The sequence below is a fragment of the Macrotis lagotis genome, chromosome 2 (genome assembly GCF_037893015.1).
Source record: "Macrotis lagotis isolate mMagLag1 chromosome 2, bilby.v1.9.chrom.fasta, whole genome shotgun sequence".
Taxonomy (NCBI): domain Eukaryota; kingdom Metazoa; phylum Chordata; class Mammalia; order Peramelemorphia; family Peramelidae; genus Macrotis; species Macrotis lagotis.
Window position 1 is genome coordinate 244,225,209 of NC_133659.1, and position 13,027 is coordinate 244,238,235.

The window sequence follows — 13,027 nt, forward strand, 5'->3', positions numbered from 1 at the left end:
AAAGCTTTCTTCCTTCATTTTCACTCCAACGTCAAAGCACAGTACATTGAAAAAAGAGATATTTAATGAGTGATTTTTGGAAGAATGACTGTTAGAGTACTTTTAGTAGAGTCACTGGAAAGGGGAAAACCTAGGAAGAAGAGAGTGAGACCATTTCAATTAGGAGACTGTCTAAAGAGTTCCAGGAAGGGCAGCTTGGTGGTGTAGTGGTTAGAGCACTGGCCCTGGAGTCAGGAGGACCTGAGTTCAAATCTTACCTCAGTCACTTAACTCCATTGCCTTAAAAAATAAAAAAAATTGTAAAAATAGTTCCAGTAAGAAGAGATATCATGTTATTGGAATGTAGCAGATGAGCTGAGGAGAAGCTGTGACAAAAATGACAATTGATATGGGAATAAGGGAAAGAGAAGGCATATAAGATAATTCAAGAAATGTAAAGCCATATGGCTGAAAGAATGATCCTGTCCTCAGTAGAGATATTGGAAAAGAAGGGGATGGCTATGAGAGGAAAGATGATCTGTTTTGACTATGTTGAGTTTGAGTAAGAAATAAGTGTCCAAAAAGTAATAGATAATGTAGGACAGGAACTCAGGAGAGAGACTAGACTAGATCCAGAGAAGATAATTGAATCTCTCAGAACTAATAAAATCACTGAAAGAATGGGTATGGGGAAAAAGAAAGAAACAAGATCAAAGTTAGGAGGCAGGTCTTGGACAATGCCCCAGCAAAAGAGACTGAAGAGTAGCCAGAGGAGATCCAAGGAAAGGTCATGTCATGAAAAACCAGAGAGCATCTCATAGCATTGAGAGTTGGAAGGGACATTAGAAATATCCAGTCAAGTACCTTTCTTGTATAAAGAAGGTAAGACAAGAAGACAAGATATGACTCAAGGTCACTTGACCAACAAGGGGAAGAGCTGAAATTTGAATTCAAGTCTCCTACATGCAAATTTGATATTCTTTTCATTATGCCATATTCACTTACTTTGAAACTAAGGTTGTTGTCTTAGTTGACTCTTTCCAGATCTTAGGGTCAGCATTTTCCTCACTGGGTATCAGTTCTCTCTGCTTTAGGAGCTGTTGTTGGTATATAGCCTGTAGCTTTTTGAATGCATTCAGGTTCTTTCCCTCTTGACAGATCAACCAACAGCCATGGAATCGATTTGGAACACTCAGAGCCATCTCTATAGTTGGAATAAAACATTGAGTCAAATAACTTTATATATTTTGTGGTTTACAAAGCCCTTTTCATATGTATATTTCATTTGAGTCAACTCTGTGAGGTAGGCAGAGAAGATATTATCACTATTTTACACATGAGAAAACAGACTCAGGTCTAGTCAATATCTATTGAACCTTCTTGTCCAATGCTTTCCACCAAGGAAATTAAGTAGACTGGCTATTGTTAGCCAATGAAATTAGTTTAGAAAAATTCCCACAGAGTTTTATTGACCTTCTGAAGAGGTCAATCAATTTTATTGTGTTGGTCTGTGTGGAAAGTTTCAGCTGATAGGACAGTGAAATAGTGACAATGGACAGGGAAAGATTTTAAGCACTAGAGAAGCTTGAATAATGAGAAAAAGAAAATACTACTATGTATCAATAATAAATGTGACTCTTGGGCACTCCAGAAACAACCTCCAATGACTCTGGTCAGACTCATTCTTGGAAGAGTCACCATAGATTTTACTCTCTCCCGTAACAACTCTATGAAAATAACCTTTAACAAGGCCTTCCAGAAGTCAGATCTCTGCCAGGATCAATCTCCATATCATCATAAAAACCTTACAGAGGTCATGTCTAAATGTATATTCAGGTAAGTTCTGCCCAAATCTTAAGGTTCCTCTTCTTTCTCTCAAATAGAAGCATTTAATTATGCAAATATAAAAATTATTCTGATTATTTTCTCCACCCAGTACATATTCTTTCTGCCTGATTGGCCAAAGAAAATTAACCACCATGTCTGATACAATATTTCACTGGCCTTGGTACCCAGAAGCTGTGTTCTTGGAATGCCAAATTACTTACAATTAGAACCTTGGTTTATAAAGTCATATTAGAGCCACCTAAGAATCAACTATCAGATTCGTGTGATGCTTTATGTTTAGGAGTAGAAACAAAAGACCTGGTTTTATAGCTATTTTATAGCTGCTACTTTTTCCTCCCCATCCTTTCCCCCACACCAAGCAGGACCCAGGAGACTGAACCTTGGATTTTCCACTTTTCTAAGATTATAATTATAATTATAGATATAACTCAATATTTACTAACCAGAATCCTTAAATCACTGAATTTATTTATCCACTATTGCCATCAGCCCATTTATGACACCTCCATGGTTCTTTATTTCCCCAGATTCTCCTAGCCTAAAGATAGGTAGTCCCCTTTATTTCTCTTAGCACACCTAGGAGAGAGATGGTATTTTTCCTAATGATTTTTCAAACTACAATATAGAATTGTTGTGGTACAGAAAATGAGATGCCTCTCCTAAGATAGCTCCAATCTAAATAATTTCTCAGAATAACTAATTCTGCTGTCAGCTCTCTGACATTTGGGTATATGCCTACCACAGAGGACAGCTAGATGGCCCAGTGGAAAAAGAACTGGTCTTGGAGTCAGGAGGAAGGAGTTCGAATCTGGCCTCAGACACTTGATGCTAGCTGTGTGACCCTGGGGGCAAGTCACTTAATCCTCCTGATTGCCTCCCAGAGTCTTTTCCAGTCCTCCTGATCCATATCTGGCCACTGGACCCAGATGACTCTGGAGGAGAAAGTGAGGCTGGTGACTTAGCACTCAAATCCAACTCTATATACTTATCATGGCATCACTTTCTCTGATGTTGTGGTCTTTTTTGAATGAAGGACAAACATCATTACCACATGATCAGACATCATGTCTCAGGATACTCTTCCCTTTTTCTTCTTGCCCAATTCACCTAAGCCTACCTTCATATTTTTTTCCTAGTTCAAAAACTGTAGTCTTTTTGGACCTGCCCACTAACTTTCAGAATTATAGAAGGGCACAACCCAATTTAATACCAAATTATAATTTATATTTCCATAGCAGATCAGTAGGATTGGTATTATTTCCCTATTTTACAGATGAGGAAAATGAGACTGAAAGGTAAAATAACTTGCTCAAAGTCACAAATAGTTAAGTGTCAAGGCCAGGAATTGAATTCAGTTCTTTTCATTCCAAGGAGAGTGTTCTTTATAGTATGCCAGGTTGGCTCATAACTAACTTCCCACCCTTTCTCAAGGATATACTTCATATGCAGTCATCATCAATCAATAACCATTTATCAAGCACTTATTTACTATGCACTGTTGCTTAGCACTGAGGATACAAAAAGAGGCAAAAGACAGACTCTGTCCTCAAGAAGTTTATAATCTAATAGTAAAGTAAGGGGCATTTCTTCACAGTTGCTATATTCTCAGGTTCACTTTTATTCTCTCAGTTCTCATGATGAATACTTCATTGAAGTACTTGTCCAATAGCCTGGTTATCTAGATATAAATATCTCCAGATGATGTAGACAGTCAAAATAGCCACATGGCATCACTTGAATCTGTTACTTTCCTAGGATCAGACGAGTCTTTTTGGCAATAATTCATCACAAGACCATACCCACTTTAATAATCCAAGGAAGATTCTGGTCTAGCAAATATGCACTTTTGGAGAATCTGAGTTGGGAGAATCTTCCACAGGCTTTAAGTAACCACCAAATATTTCTTAGAGGTCATTTAACTAGCAGTCATTTAAGAATAATTCCAGAAAAAGGCAAGTTATTTATTCCCTGGCAAGGAGCAAAATGTGACTTTTAGAGAATCTTTTTTGACCTGAATGCTTCAAAATTTGGATCACAAGTTATTAAATCACCATAATGATATGTTGGTATAATGATTCCTTTTATTCAATTGACTTGGGAATGGAACCTAATTTCACAGATAGAAATTCACCCTAACTCTGCTCTGTTTTGAATTTATTATGAAGACAGTATAATATCTGGGTAGCTGGGGTAGCTAGGTGGCACAGTGGATAGAGCACTGGCTCTGGAGTCAGGAGGAACTGAGTTCAAATTCAACCTTAGACATTAATAATTACCTAGCTGTGTGACTTTCATCAAGTCACTTAACCCCATTGCTTTGCCAAAAAAAATCTGAGTAGCTAAGACACACAGTGAACAGAGCACTGGGCCTAGAATCAAGAAGACCCATTATCTTCATAGGGTTCAATCTGCCTCAGACACTTACTAACTATGTGGCCCTAGGCAAGTCATTTAACCCTGTTTGTTCATCTTAAAATGAGAAGAAAATGGCAAAACACTCCAGTATCTTTGCCAAAAAAAAAATCCCTAAATGGGGTCATGAAGAGTCAGACATGACTAAACAAGAAGTATAGTATCTGTTCTGGTAGTTTTTTGCCCTTTGGCCAAAAACAATCAAAAGTGCTTTGAGGATCATTATAGATGTAGTTCTCAAGGGGGCTTGCTCCACAGATAGATCTAACAAGGTTGATGCAGAGACCAACTTGGACAAGGTCAATAGGGTGAATTCTACTGAAAAATGATTTGATGGAGTCATTTTGGAATCTTGGAAAAGGAACCCACGGGGCACTCTAGAAATACCCTGCCATGATCTATAAGAAAATTTCAAAGCTTGTTTTGCTAAAGGACCTGCCCTACTACTAGCACCACAAAGGCAACTCTGTTAGAGTTGTTTTCCAAGGTGATTTATTCTGAGGATTTATTCTCAGAGCAACTTCAGAGAGGTCACTTCCAAATTAATATTATTGGGGTCATCTCCAAATTTATCTTTTTCAAGATCATTTGAAGTGGTGTCATATGGGAGAGAGAGAGAGAGAGAGAGAGAGAGAGAGAGAGAGAGAGAGAGAGAAGAGAGCACTTATTTCATGTAGCCCCAGAAATCAAAATAAGGATCAGGCCGTGGAAATAACTTATTTCAGCTCATATTAAGTAAACTTTCTAACAATCAGGGTTACTTATTATGTGTGTATTTATGTATACACACACACACACACACATATTTGTTAATTCTAGCAAGCAATCTCTGAACATTCCCCAGGACTCACCCTGTAAGTATTATTATCTTATTAAAAACTGGGATTGCAACAGTGGCTGAAGAAATGATTATTGCTATGGAAAACAGCATTGATTCAGTCTCAACCAAACAAATTTATTTGTCAGCACTCCTTTTTAGAGTTTGAAAAGGTAGGGAAGCTGAAATATTTTCCCTCTCTACAATGCATCTTGAGGGCAGAAACTATTTAATTTTTGTCTTTGAACCTCTAGCTCCTAGGATAATGCCTGACAGATAATAAGTGTTTAATAAATGTTTGTTGATTGATATTTTGATTTCTGCTTAGTAAATGGGCATTCAAAAACATCAAAATTAAAATCAGATGTAATTATCCTCTGTATTCACAGCCTATGACTCCCCTAGTTTAAGAGTACTTTGCCATTTGGTTCTCATTCTTTATTTACCTTTGACTTTTGGGAATGTCTCCTGTATTGTAGTTTTCTAAAACAACAACAACAACAAAAAAGTCAGATTACTAAAATAGGAAAACAAACAATGTGAAAAAAGAAGTAATTCTCTCTAAAATAATACTTCCTTCACACCATTGTTCTGTACAGTGAACTTCGGGTGGGGAAAAGATAGAGTTTTATCATTTGGGAACAAAATTAAAAGTTCTCATCTAGTTAAATCTTCCCTTTTTTAGACATGCTTAAAGATAGTCAGAACCATTCCATAAATTTCCCTCTTTGTAACTTCTACCCATTTTTGCTGGTTCAGTCTTTTAGGTTCAAATGGAATAAGTCTAGTCCCTTCTCCACATGAGTGTCCTTCAAATACTTGAAGACAGGTCTCTTGTCTTCTCTTGTCAAGGATAAGTACAGCCAATTCCTTCAACCCCTCCTAATATGGCAGGACTCAAGGCCCTCTTCAGGGAAGCTTTCCAGCTTATCAGTGATCTTAAACTGTGGTACCCAGAACTGAGTACAGTACTCCACCTGATATCTGCCTAGGTATGGCTGTTCCAACTGCCCTTCACTGACTCATAATGAGTTCACATCTCCCTAAAAGTTCAAGATCCTCTTTAAATTACTGTTTCATAGGGGCAGCTAGGTGGTATAGCAGATAGAGCACCAGCTCTGGAGTCAGGAGTACCTGAGTTCAAATCTGACCTTAAACACTTAATAATTGCCTAGCTGTGTGACCTTGGGCAAGTCACTTAACCCCATTACCTTAAATAAACAAAAAAAATTTTAAATTAATAAATAAATAAATTACTGCTTCATCAGGCTTCTCTCTCATTTTGTACTTAGAAAGCTAATTGTTTATACCTAAACTTTACATTTATCCCCATTGCATTGTACCCTCTTGAATGCAGTCCACTGTTCTGGCCTAATGTGATTCTTTTGATTCCTGACTTTGTCATTTAAAAACAAGGCTCCACCCATGGAGTGTTAATTCTACACGAATATTGAGTCATGAAGCAGTAATTTATTTATTTATTAATTTAAAATTTTTTTTTTTGTTTATTTAAGGTAATGGGGTTAAGTGGGATATTGGACACTTTGGGACACTTTCTTTGAACAGAGATTGTACTTCTCAGGGGGAGGGCTCTGGGCCCTTGTGATGACAAGAGGGCTTTAACAGGATGTGGATAGGGGACCAGAAGGTAGAATATACCATTTTGCCATTTGGTTCTCATTCTTTATTTACCTTTGACTTTTGGGAATGTCTCCGGTATTGTAGTTTTCTAAAACAACAACAACAAAAAAGTCAGATTACTAAAACAGGAAAACAAACAATGTGAAAAAAGAATTAACTTTTGGATAAGTAGTTGGGAAATCAAAAGGCTTAAAGTAGCACCAGGAACCTTGATAAGGGGTGCAAATCATCATGTACCATAACACATTATCCCCTGACAAGATGGAGTGAAGGCCAGCTACAAAATGGTTTGGTGTGAGAATAGAGATAACTAGTTGAATTCTTCCTCATGAACTGTACCCTGTGTTACAACATGCATCATCCTCCAGCTTCTTGTTTTTCTGAAAATCATTCATGAAAACTAGATGGCAAATGTCATCTATTATTTCATAAATGAAGTGAATGAAATTTATCTCTGAATCCTAGGAAAGGAAAGGTCTTGAAACTCATTTACCCCTTTTCCACGCCAACTGAAACTCACTCTTCTCTCTTCCCAGTTTGAAAAAAACCTAATCTTTCCTCCAATTAGAAATCATATTTCTTAATTTTGTAACCTGATTATTAACCAGTTAATTGCTTTCTTTTAATCAATTGTTTTATTTGATTAGTTGTTTTTAATGAACAAAAACTTGTCTCTTCCTATGTTTGGGGTTCAGTACTAAGTAAAGGAAAACTTGTCCCTATTTTTATGCAATTGTCACACATTGCTTAATAAATTAATATACCTGGAAGTTTGAACCTTGGTTTCCTCATTTATTTCAGTTTTCACCTATTGCACTCCTTTATGAGTTGGTGTTTCTAATATTGAGTGCAAGTATTAAAAGAAACAAACATATTGAAAAGGAAATGGGAAAGGAAGGCATAGATGAGTTAAGCAATCACACATAATAACAGTGGATCTTATCTAAAGGTCATAGAAGAAAATAAAGAATTTGGAGAGCAGCTTTCATCATATGAAATATTTTTGTTTTTGTTTGCTTTTATTTTGTCAGTGGATAACAAGTATCTAAGCAGAAAGTAAAAATTTCAGTCAAAATTTAACATCCAGGTTATTGATAAAATGTCCACTTTCTATCCAAGTATAGAATTACCTTTCAAGTTTTTGTTCCTTGTTGAGCATGTGTGTGACCAGGATGCTTTTTAGTCTGATAACCAAGACCTCCTATAATGTCTTCAAATTATCTTTACAACCTTATCTCACACACTACTTATCTTTCCATGTTCTAGTCAAATTGAGTTACTCACTGTTTCCTAATATTGTCCTGTTTTTTCTTGTCTTTTTAAATTCTATAGGTCTTTGTTCCTATTCCTCCTTCCCCTCTTCCATACCCACAATAGTCTCCTAGCTGAAACATTTTCTTTCTTCAAAAACTAGTTTAGCTGCCATTTCCTCCACAAAGTCTTTCATCATCTTCCTTCCTTTCATTTTTCTCCTGTATACTTAATCATATTCTACATTGCGTATATGTATGTATGAGTCTCATCCATAAATTTTAAGTTTCTGGAGGGTAGTAACCATTGTTTTTCATTTTTATATGACCAATTCTTAGCACACAAAGTAGGCATCTGATTAATGTTTACTGAATTGAATGTGCTTTTCCACAAAATTTGTACAGGTTATTACAATGATGATGATGATGATGATGATGATGATGATGATGACAATCACAATACACTCATATGGTACTTGATTAAAAAAGCTATTCTCATTTGATCCATCAATTGTGTCCTGTCCTTCATGATACCAGAAATTTGCAAATGAGCTACAAATTTAGAGGTTTTCCTGGAGGCACCGAGCAGTTACTTGACTTACTCTTGGGTCAGAGACAAAAGGTGATGCCTCTTCTTTTAAACTGTACTAAAATATTGTGTGGTACACCTGTTTGATAGTTAAGCTGATAGAACAGATATTTATTGAGCATTTCCTCCTTCATTTTTTTTTTTAGGCTTTTGCAAGGCAATGGAGTTAAGTGGCTTGCCCAAGACCACACAGGTAATTATTAAATGTCTGAGGCCAGATTTGAACTCAGGAATTCCTGACTCTAGGGCCGGTGCTCTATCCACTGCCACTGTGCCACCTAGCTGCCCCTCTTCTTTCATTCAAGATCATGATATCAGAAAGGAGGTGCCATGACTTGCAAGTGAATTAGATTTAAGTGAGGGAGGGCTTGACAAAGTCATTTTGTCCTCCAGCGTCATCTGATTTCAGTGGCCAGATATGGATTAGGATGCTTGGAGGTGACCCCAGATACAGTGGAAGACTTTGATCTTTCTAAGTTAAGGTCTTTAACATGTATCAATCTGACTGATGCAATGCCTATTCAATGATTTAGGTTAGGTAAGAAATGAAGCAAAGGATAGCCTCTTCCACCTAGTCAAAAAAATAAATAAATAAATCCATGATGGGAAGACCCTTAGGGTTTCTGGTCAAAATAGTACAATTGCTATTTACAATTCACTCTGAGCAATCAGGGTCCCATAGATTTGGACTAGGACCTATGAGAGTCAGAGTAATCTGGATTTAAGGCATGGTCCTTAAGAAAGAAATCTGGCTGGTAAGGGTTATGATACCTATGTAGACAGAGGGATAGGAGAGGAAAGAAGAGGAGAGAAGAGGAAGGAAGAAGGAAAGAGCTGTATTGTCCAATTGGCCAATTCCAGTTGGGTCCCTAGTGGGGTAGCTCAAACTACAATTTACAAGTTGTTGTTTGTCCTTTACTTGCAAGTCATGCATCACCTTCCTGACATCATGGTCCTCTTTTCAAAATAAAAGACAAACAACGACCTATGTAGAGCACTGAATTATAGAAAGGTACTAGCATTCAAGGGAGTCCCACTTACCTTGCCCTTTTGCACAAGCTGTGTCATCAGTCTAGATAAAGAGAGTAAAAGAATCTGAGAATTTTTCCACCCTATTATGCAAATAGAAATAATGACTGGGACAGGAGTTAACTAAGATTGACATTACTTCATCTTTCAAGGCAGAGGCAAGTCCCTGTCCCAGAGGTTTTATTTTCTTCTCCTTTCTCCCTCCTCCCAAATAAATCATCCCTGAGCTAAGGTGACACAATTGTTCCTGTTTATGAAAGGAATGATTTGGAGCAACATTTGTGAATAAAGAATGCGTATGCAGGGACAGGAATTAAATATAACAGTTTTCAGGAAGAGATGTTTCATTTTTCTCTAAGAATTCCTTTGTCCCACACAAAATCTTAACATCCAGGATAAAAAAGGTTTTTTTCTTTACCTCTCTTCAAGAATAACTTTCTCTCTCTCCTCTGGGTACAGTCTATCTCCTGGAAGACAAAAAGGAAGAATAAAACCAATACCTGTGTCCTCCTACAAAGAGATGGATATTCCTGGTGAATGCAATGATGAGGAAGAAAAATATCAATTTGAAGGAATTTCCCCTTAAATTGAGGAACTTGGTTCCTAACCCAAGGACTGAAAATCTGAAGATTCCTTTAGAATCTTGGGGAAGTTGTTAATCAAAGAGTCCTGGACTTGAATAATAAATATTTGTTGATTGATTAATTATTAGTTAATTAAATTAAAATGCCTAGGCCACAACCTCTCTGAGTTTGTTTCTTTGTCTCTAACATGGGAGGTGGCAATATTTATAATTCCTACACCTCACAGTATCATTGCAGACAAACTGAAAACTTTAAAAAGTTATAGAAATATGTTACTATTAATTTAAATTACAAACTACCAAAAAATTGTATGAGACAACAAGGAGAGGAAGTTCCCTAGCATAATGTCTTTCATATAAATACATAGGCACTTAATAGATGTCTGGTGAATGAAAACACAGATGAATGATAGAATAAATTACTACATGTGGAGTGGGAGACTCACAATAACACTAAGGAAAGAAATTGAGCATAGGGGTAAAATAAACTGGGGATCTGACATGACAAGAACCAAATTTGTGAGAATTGATTTGAACCTTTTTCAAGGAAACAATGTGAAGAATGTTTTGAAGATATATATATATATATATATATATACATAAAATATGAGAGCTAGAAAAGGGACTTCAGAAATCACTTAATCTAAAATTTTACAGGAAGAAACTTGGGTCCAGATATCTACGTATATCCATGATCACATAGCTAGTGAATGGAGAGAATATGGGAGACTGAATGAAAGCAGGATGTTCTAGAAATGCAGTGAGGCATAGGATTACAGAATATCAAAATTCAGAGGGATCCTAAAAGTCCTTAGCCTAACTCCTGGTTCAATGCAGTAATTCTATTCCCAGTGTCATAAGTGTTTTTAATTTCCTTTCTATTAGGCTCTAGTATGGCCACTTTATTTGTAAGGAGAGGTTTTCCTTATAGTGTAAATTTAGGTGAGATTTTCAAAAACAATCTAAATAAATTAATTGGTTAATGATAAAAGAATTTCTGGCCCAGTTTTATGATAAGCATTACTAGTTGTAAATTCCTGAGTTAATTGCTCTCAGTGTTTGCTGAACAATTCATAACCTGACCTAATATAATTTTTCCCCTTTCTGTTATCTTTGACATATAAACCTTTTTCTCCATTCCTTCATTCATCATGTACTAATTCTTTGTCATTCATGCATATATTCATTCACCACACATCTATTACATTTTACAAAATTACCTTTAAAATGAAAATATTTCCCTCTTTCTTTTGAAAGCTGTAAAATCTAATTATACTTTTTTTTGTTTTATTCTGATGATGAATCTAGAGGCTATGAATCTTATGAAAACTCTATCTGGTGCTCAGTGATCTTTTAGATCCCAGGTGCCTGTATTCTAAGCATATTAAAAACCTGTTTAATAAAATATTTCTGCACATTGATCAGTATAGTTGGCAAATCTTTGGATATTTCCATATGGCCAGGATAATAATCATCTAATCTATTTTGAGTACTTTCAGAGTACTTTTGAGTTCTTTCAGAGATGAGCTTTTACCACCTTAAAAGCAACATTTTCCATTGTTCAACATCTCTAATTGTTAGGAATTTCATTTTTATAATGAGGCAAAAATCTTCTTCCTCATAATTGTCACCTATTAGTTCTTTTTCCTGGAACCAACAGACCAGAAAGAAAAAAAAGGAATGAAAAAAGGAAATATTTAAAAAATAAAAGAGTTACCATTGGTGATGTTGGCTGTCTCTTTGTGGGTGCCTTCAAGTGTGAGTAGATAGATTCTGCAAGGGCGTGGGGTATAGAGTGGGTGCAGATCTCCAAGTGTCATCTTTTGGAAACAAATGCTTCTCCTTCTTAGAACTTTGACAATCCCTAATTTCTGTTTCTTGTCTATTCTTTTAATTTTGTTCTTCTCAGCTTGGTCTTCCTCTTCTAAATTGCTGACATTAACTCTTCCCTTGCATTTTCTTTCCTTTCTATTTGCTTTTCCCTTCTGCCCCACAAATCTATGGGACAAATGAATGAGTTGATTCAAAGACCCCTATGATCAACACTAAAAGTTTATCCCCATTTTAAAAAGTACATCTAATGTGTAAGGCCCTTCACAATTTGTCCCCATTCTATCTTTGTCTCATTCTGTCTCTCACTTTTCCTCAAAACCTCCAATTCCACTCTTAATTCCATCAGCCCACTGAGAAGCTCTGCTCTTTCACACTATAAAATCTTTTCACCCATTGCTTCCTTCTTTTTGAGTTTCAGAGGAACCAAGGAACCCTTATTGCCAAAGCTAATTTATGCATCTGTATACCCTAATCTCGACTCTTTTGTCATCTTTCAATATAGTAATTACAATTCTCAGCTCTTTTTCTCTATCTCTGATCCTATGTTTGTTTTTCCTGTCTATTTCCTTCCTCTCTAAAGAATGCTAAGGTCTGCTCATTCAAAAAGCAAAATTAGAAAAATTTTCAACCTGCCACCCCCTCCTACCTATTGCTCTCTTTTCCTTTCCTCTCCTTCCCTGCTGACTTCTATATTTGCTGTCTTTATTTCTTCATCACCTACTAGCTGGCATCAGATTTCCTTTCCACAATACTGAACTGTCACAAAAACTCTTCTCTCCAAGGCCAAATCCAGTATCATTTACTTAGTCTTTATAAGCCAGTTTTGTTTTTCTGTAGTATTTGGTAGTTTTAACTGTCCTCTCCCTTCTTCATACATGACTCTTTCCTTCTTATTCACTACTCTCTTTGACTTCTCTACCTCCTTCCCAATTTCTTAACTTCCTTCCCACCCACCTCTATCTTCTTTCCCCTCCATGTCCTTGTGTTCTTCTGCACATCTCTCTTGCCAATTTCATGTACTTCCATGTCTTTGTTGATCCACTCTA

The 13,027-nt window shown here is 36.4% G+C and overlaps 1 protein-coding gene and 1 long non-coding RNA gene across 6 annotated transcripts in view; one reads left to right on the forward strand and one right to left on the reverse strand.

Annotated features, from left to right (window-relative positions):
* Positions 1-10,301, forward strand: part of LOC141514629 (uncharacterized) — a 39,818-nt gene extending 29,517 nt beyond the window's left edge. The window contains exons 2-3 of the long non-coding RNA XR_012476072.1: positions 8,683-8,729; positions 10,025-10,301. This is a non-coding gene — a long non-coding RNA (uncharacterized LOC141514629). The remainder of the gene's footprint in view (positions 1-8,682; positions 8,730-10,024) is intronic.
* LOC141514628 (uncharacterized) overlaps positions 1-13,027 on the reverse strand; it is a 69,896-nt gene that overhangs the window by 28,285 nt on the left and 28,584 nt on the right. For 4 of the 5 annotated variants that reach the window (XM_074225601.1, XM_074225599.1, XM_074225600.1 and 1 more), the window contains 5 exons: positions 11,866-12,146; positions 9,984-10,032; positions 9,578-9,608; positions 6,749-6,785; positions 985-1,183 (listed from right to left, as the gene is read on the reverse strand). In XM_074225601.1, coding sequence (XP_074081702.1) covers positions 985-1,183; positions 6,749-6,785; positions 9,578-9,608; positions 9,984-10,032; positions 11,866-12,146 — 597 coding nt within the window. Of the gene's footprint in view, positions 1-984; positions 1,184-5,502; positions 5,540-6,748; positions 6,786-9,577; positions 9,609-9,983; positions 10,033-11,865; positions 12,147-13,027 lie in introns of all 5 variants that reach the window. The other variant, XR_012476071.1, reaches the window with a different exon arrangement.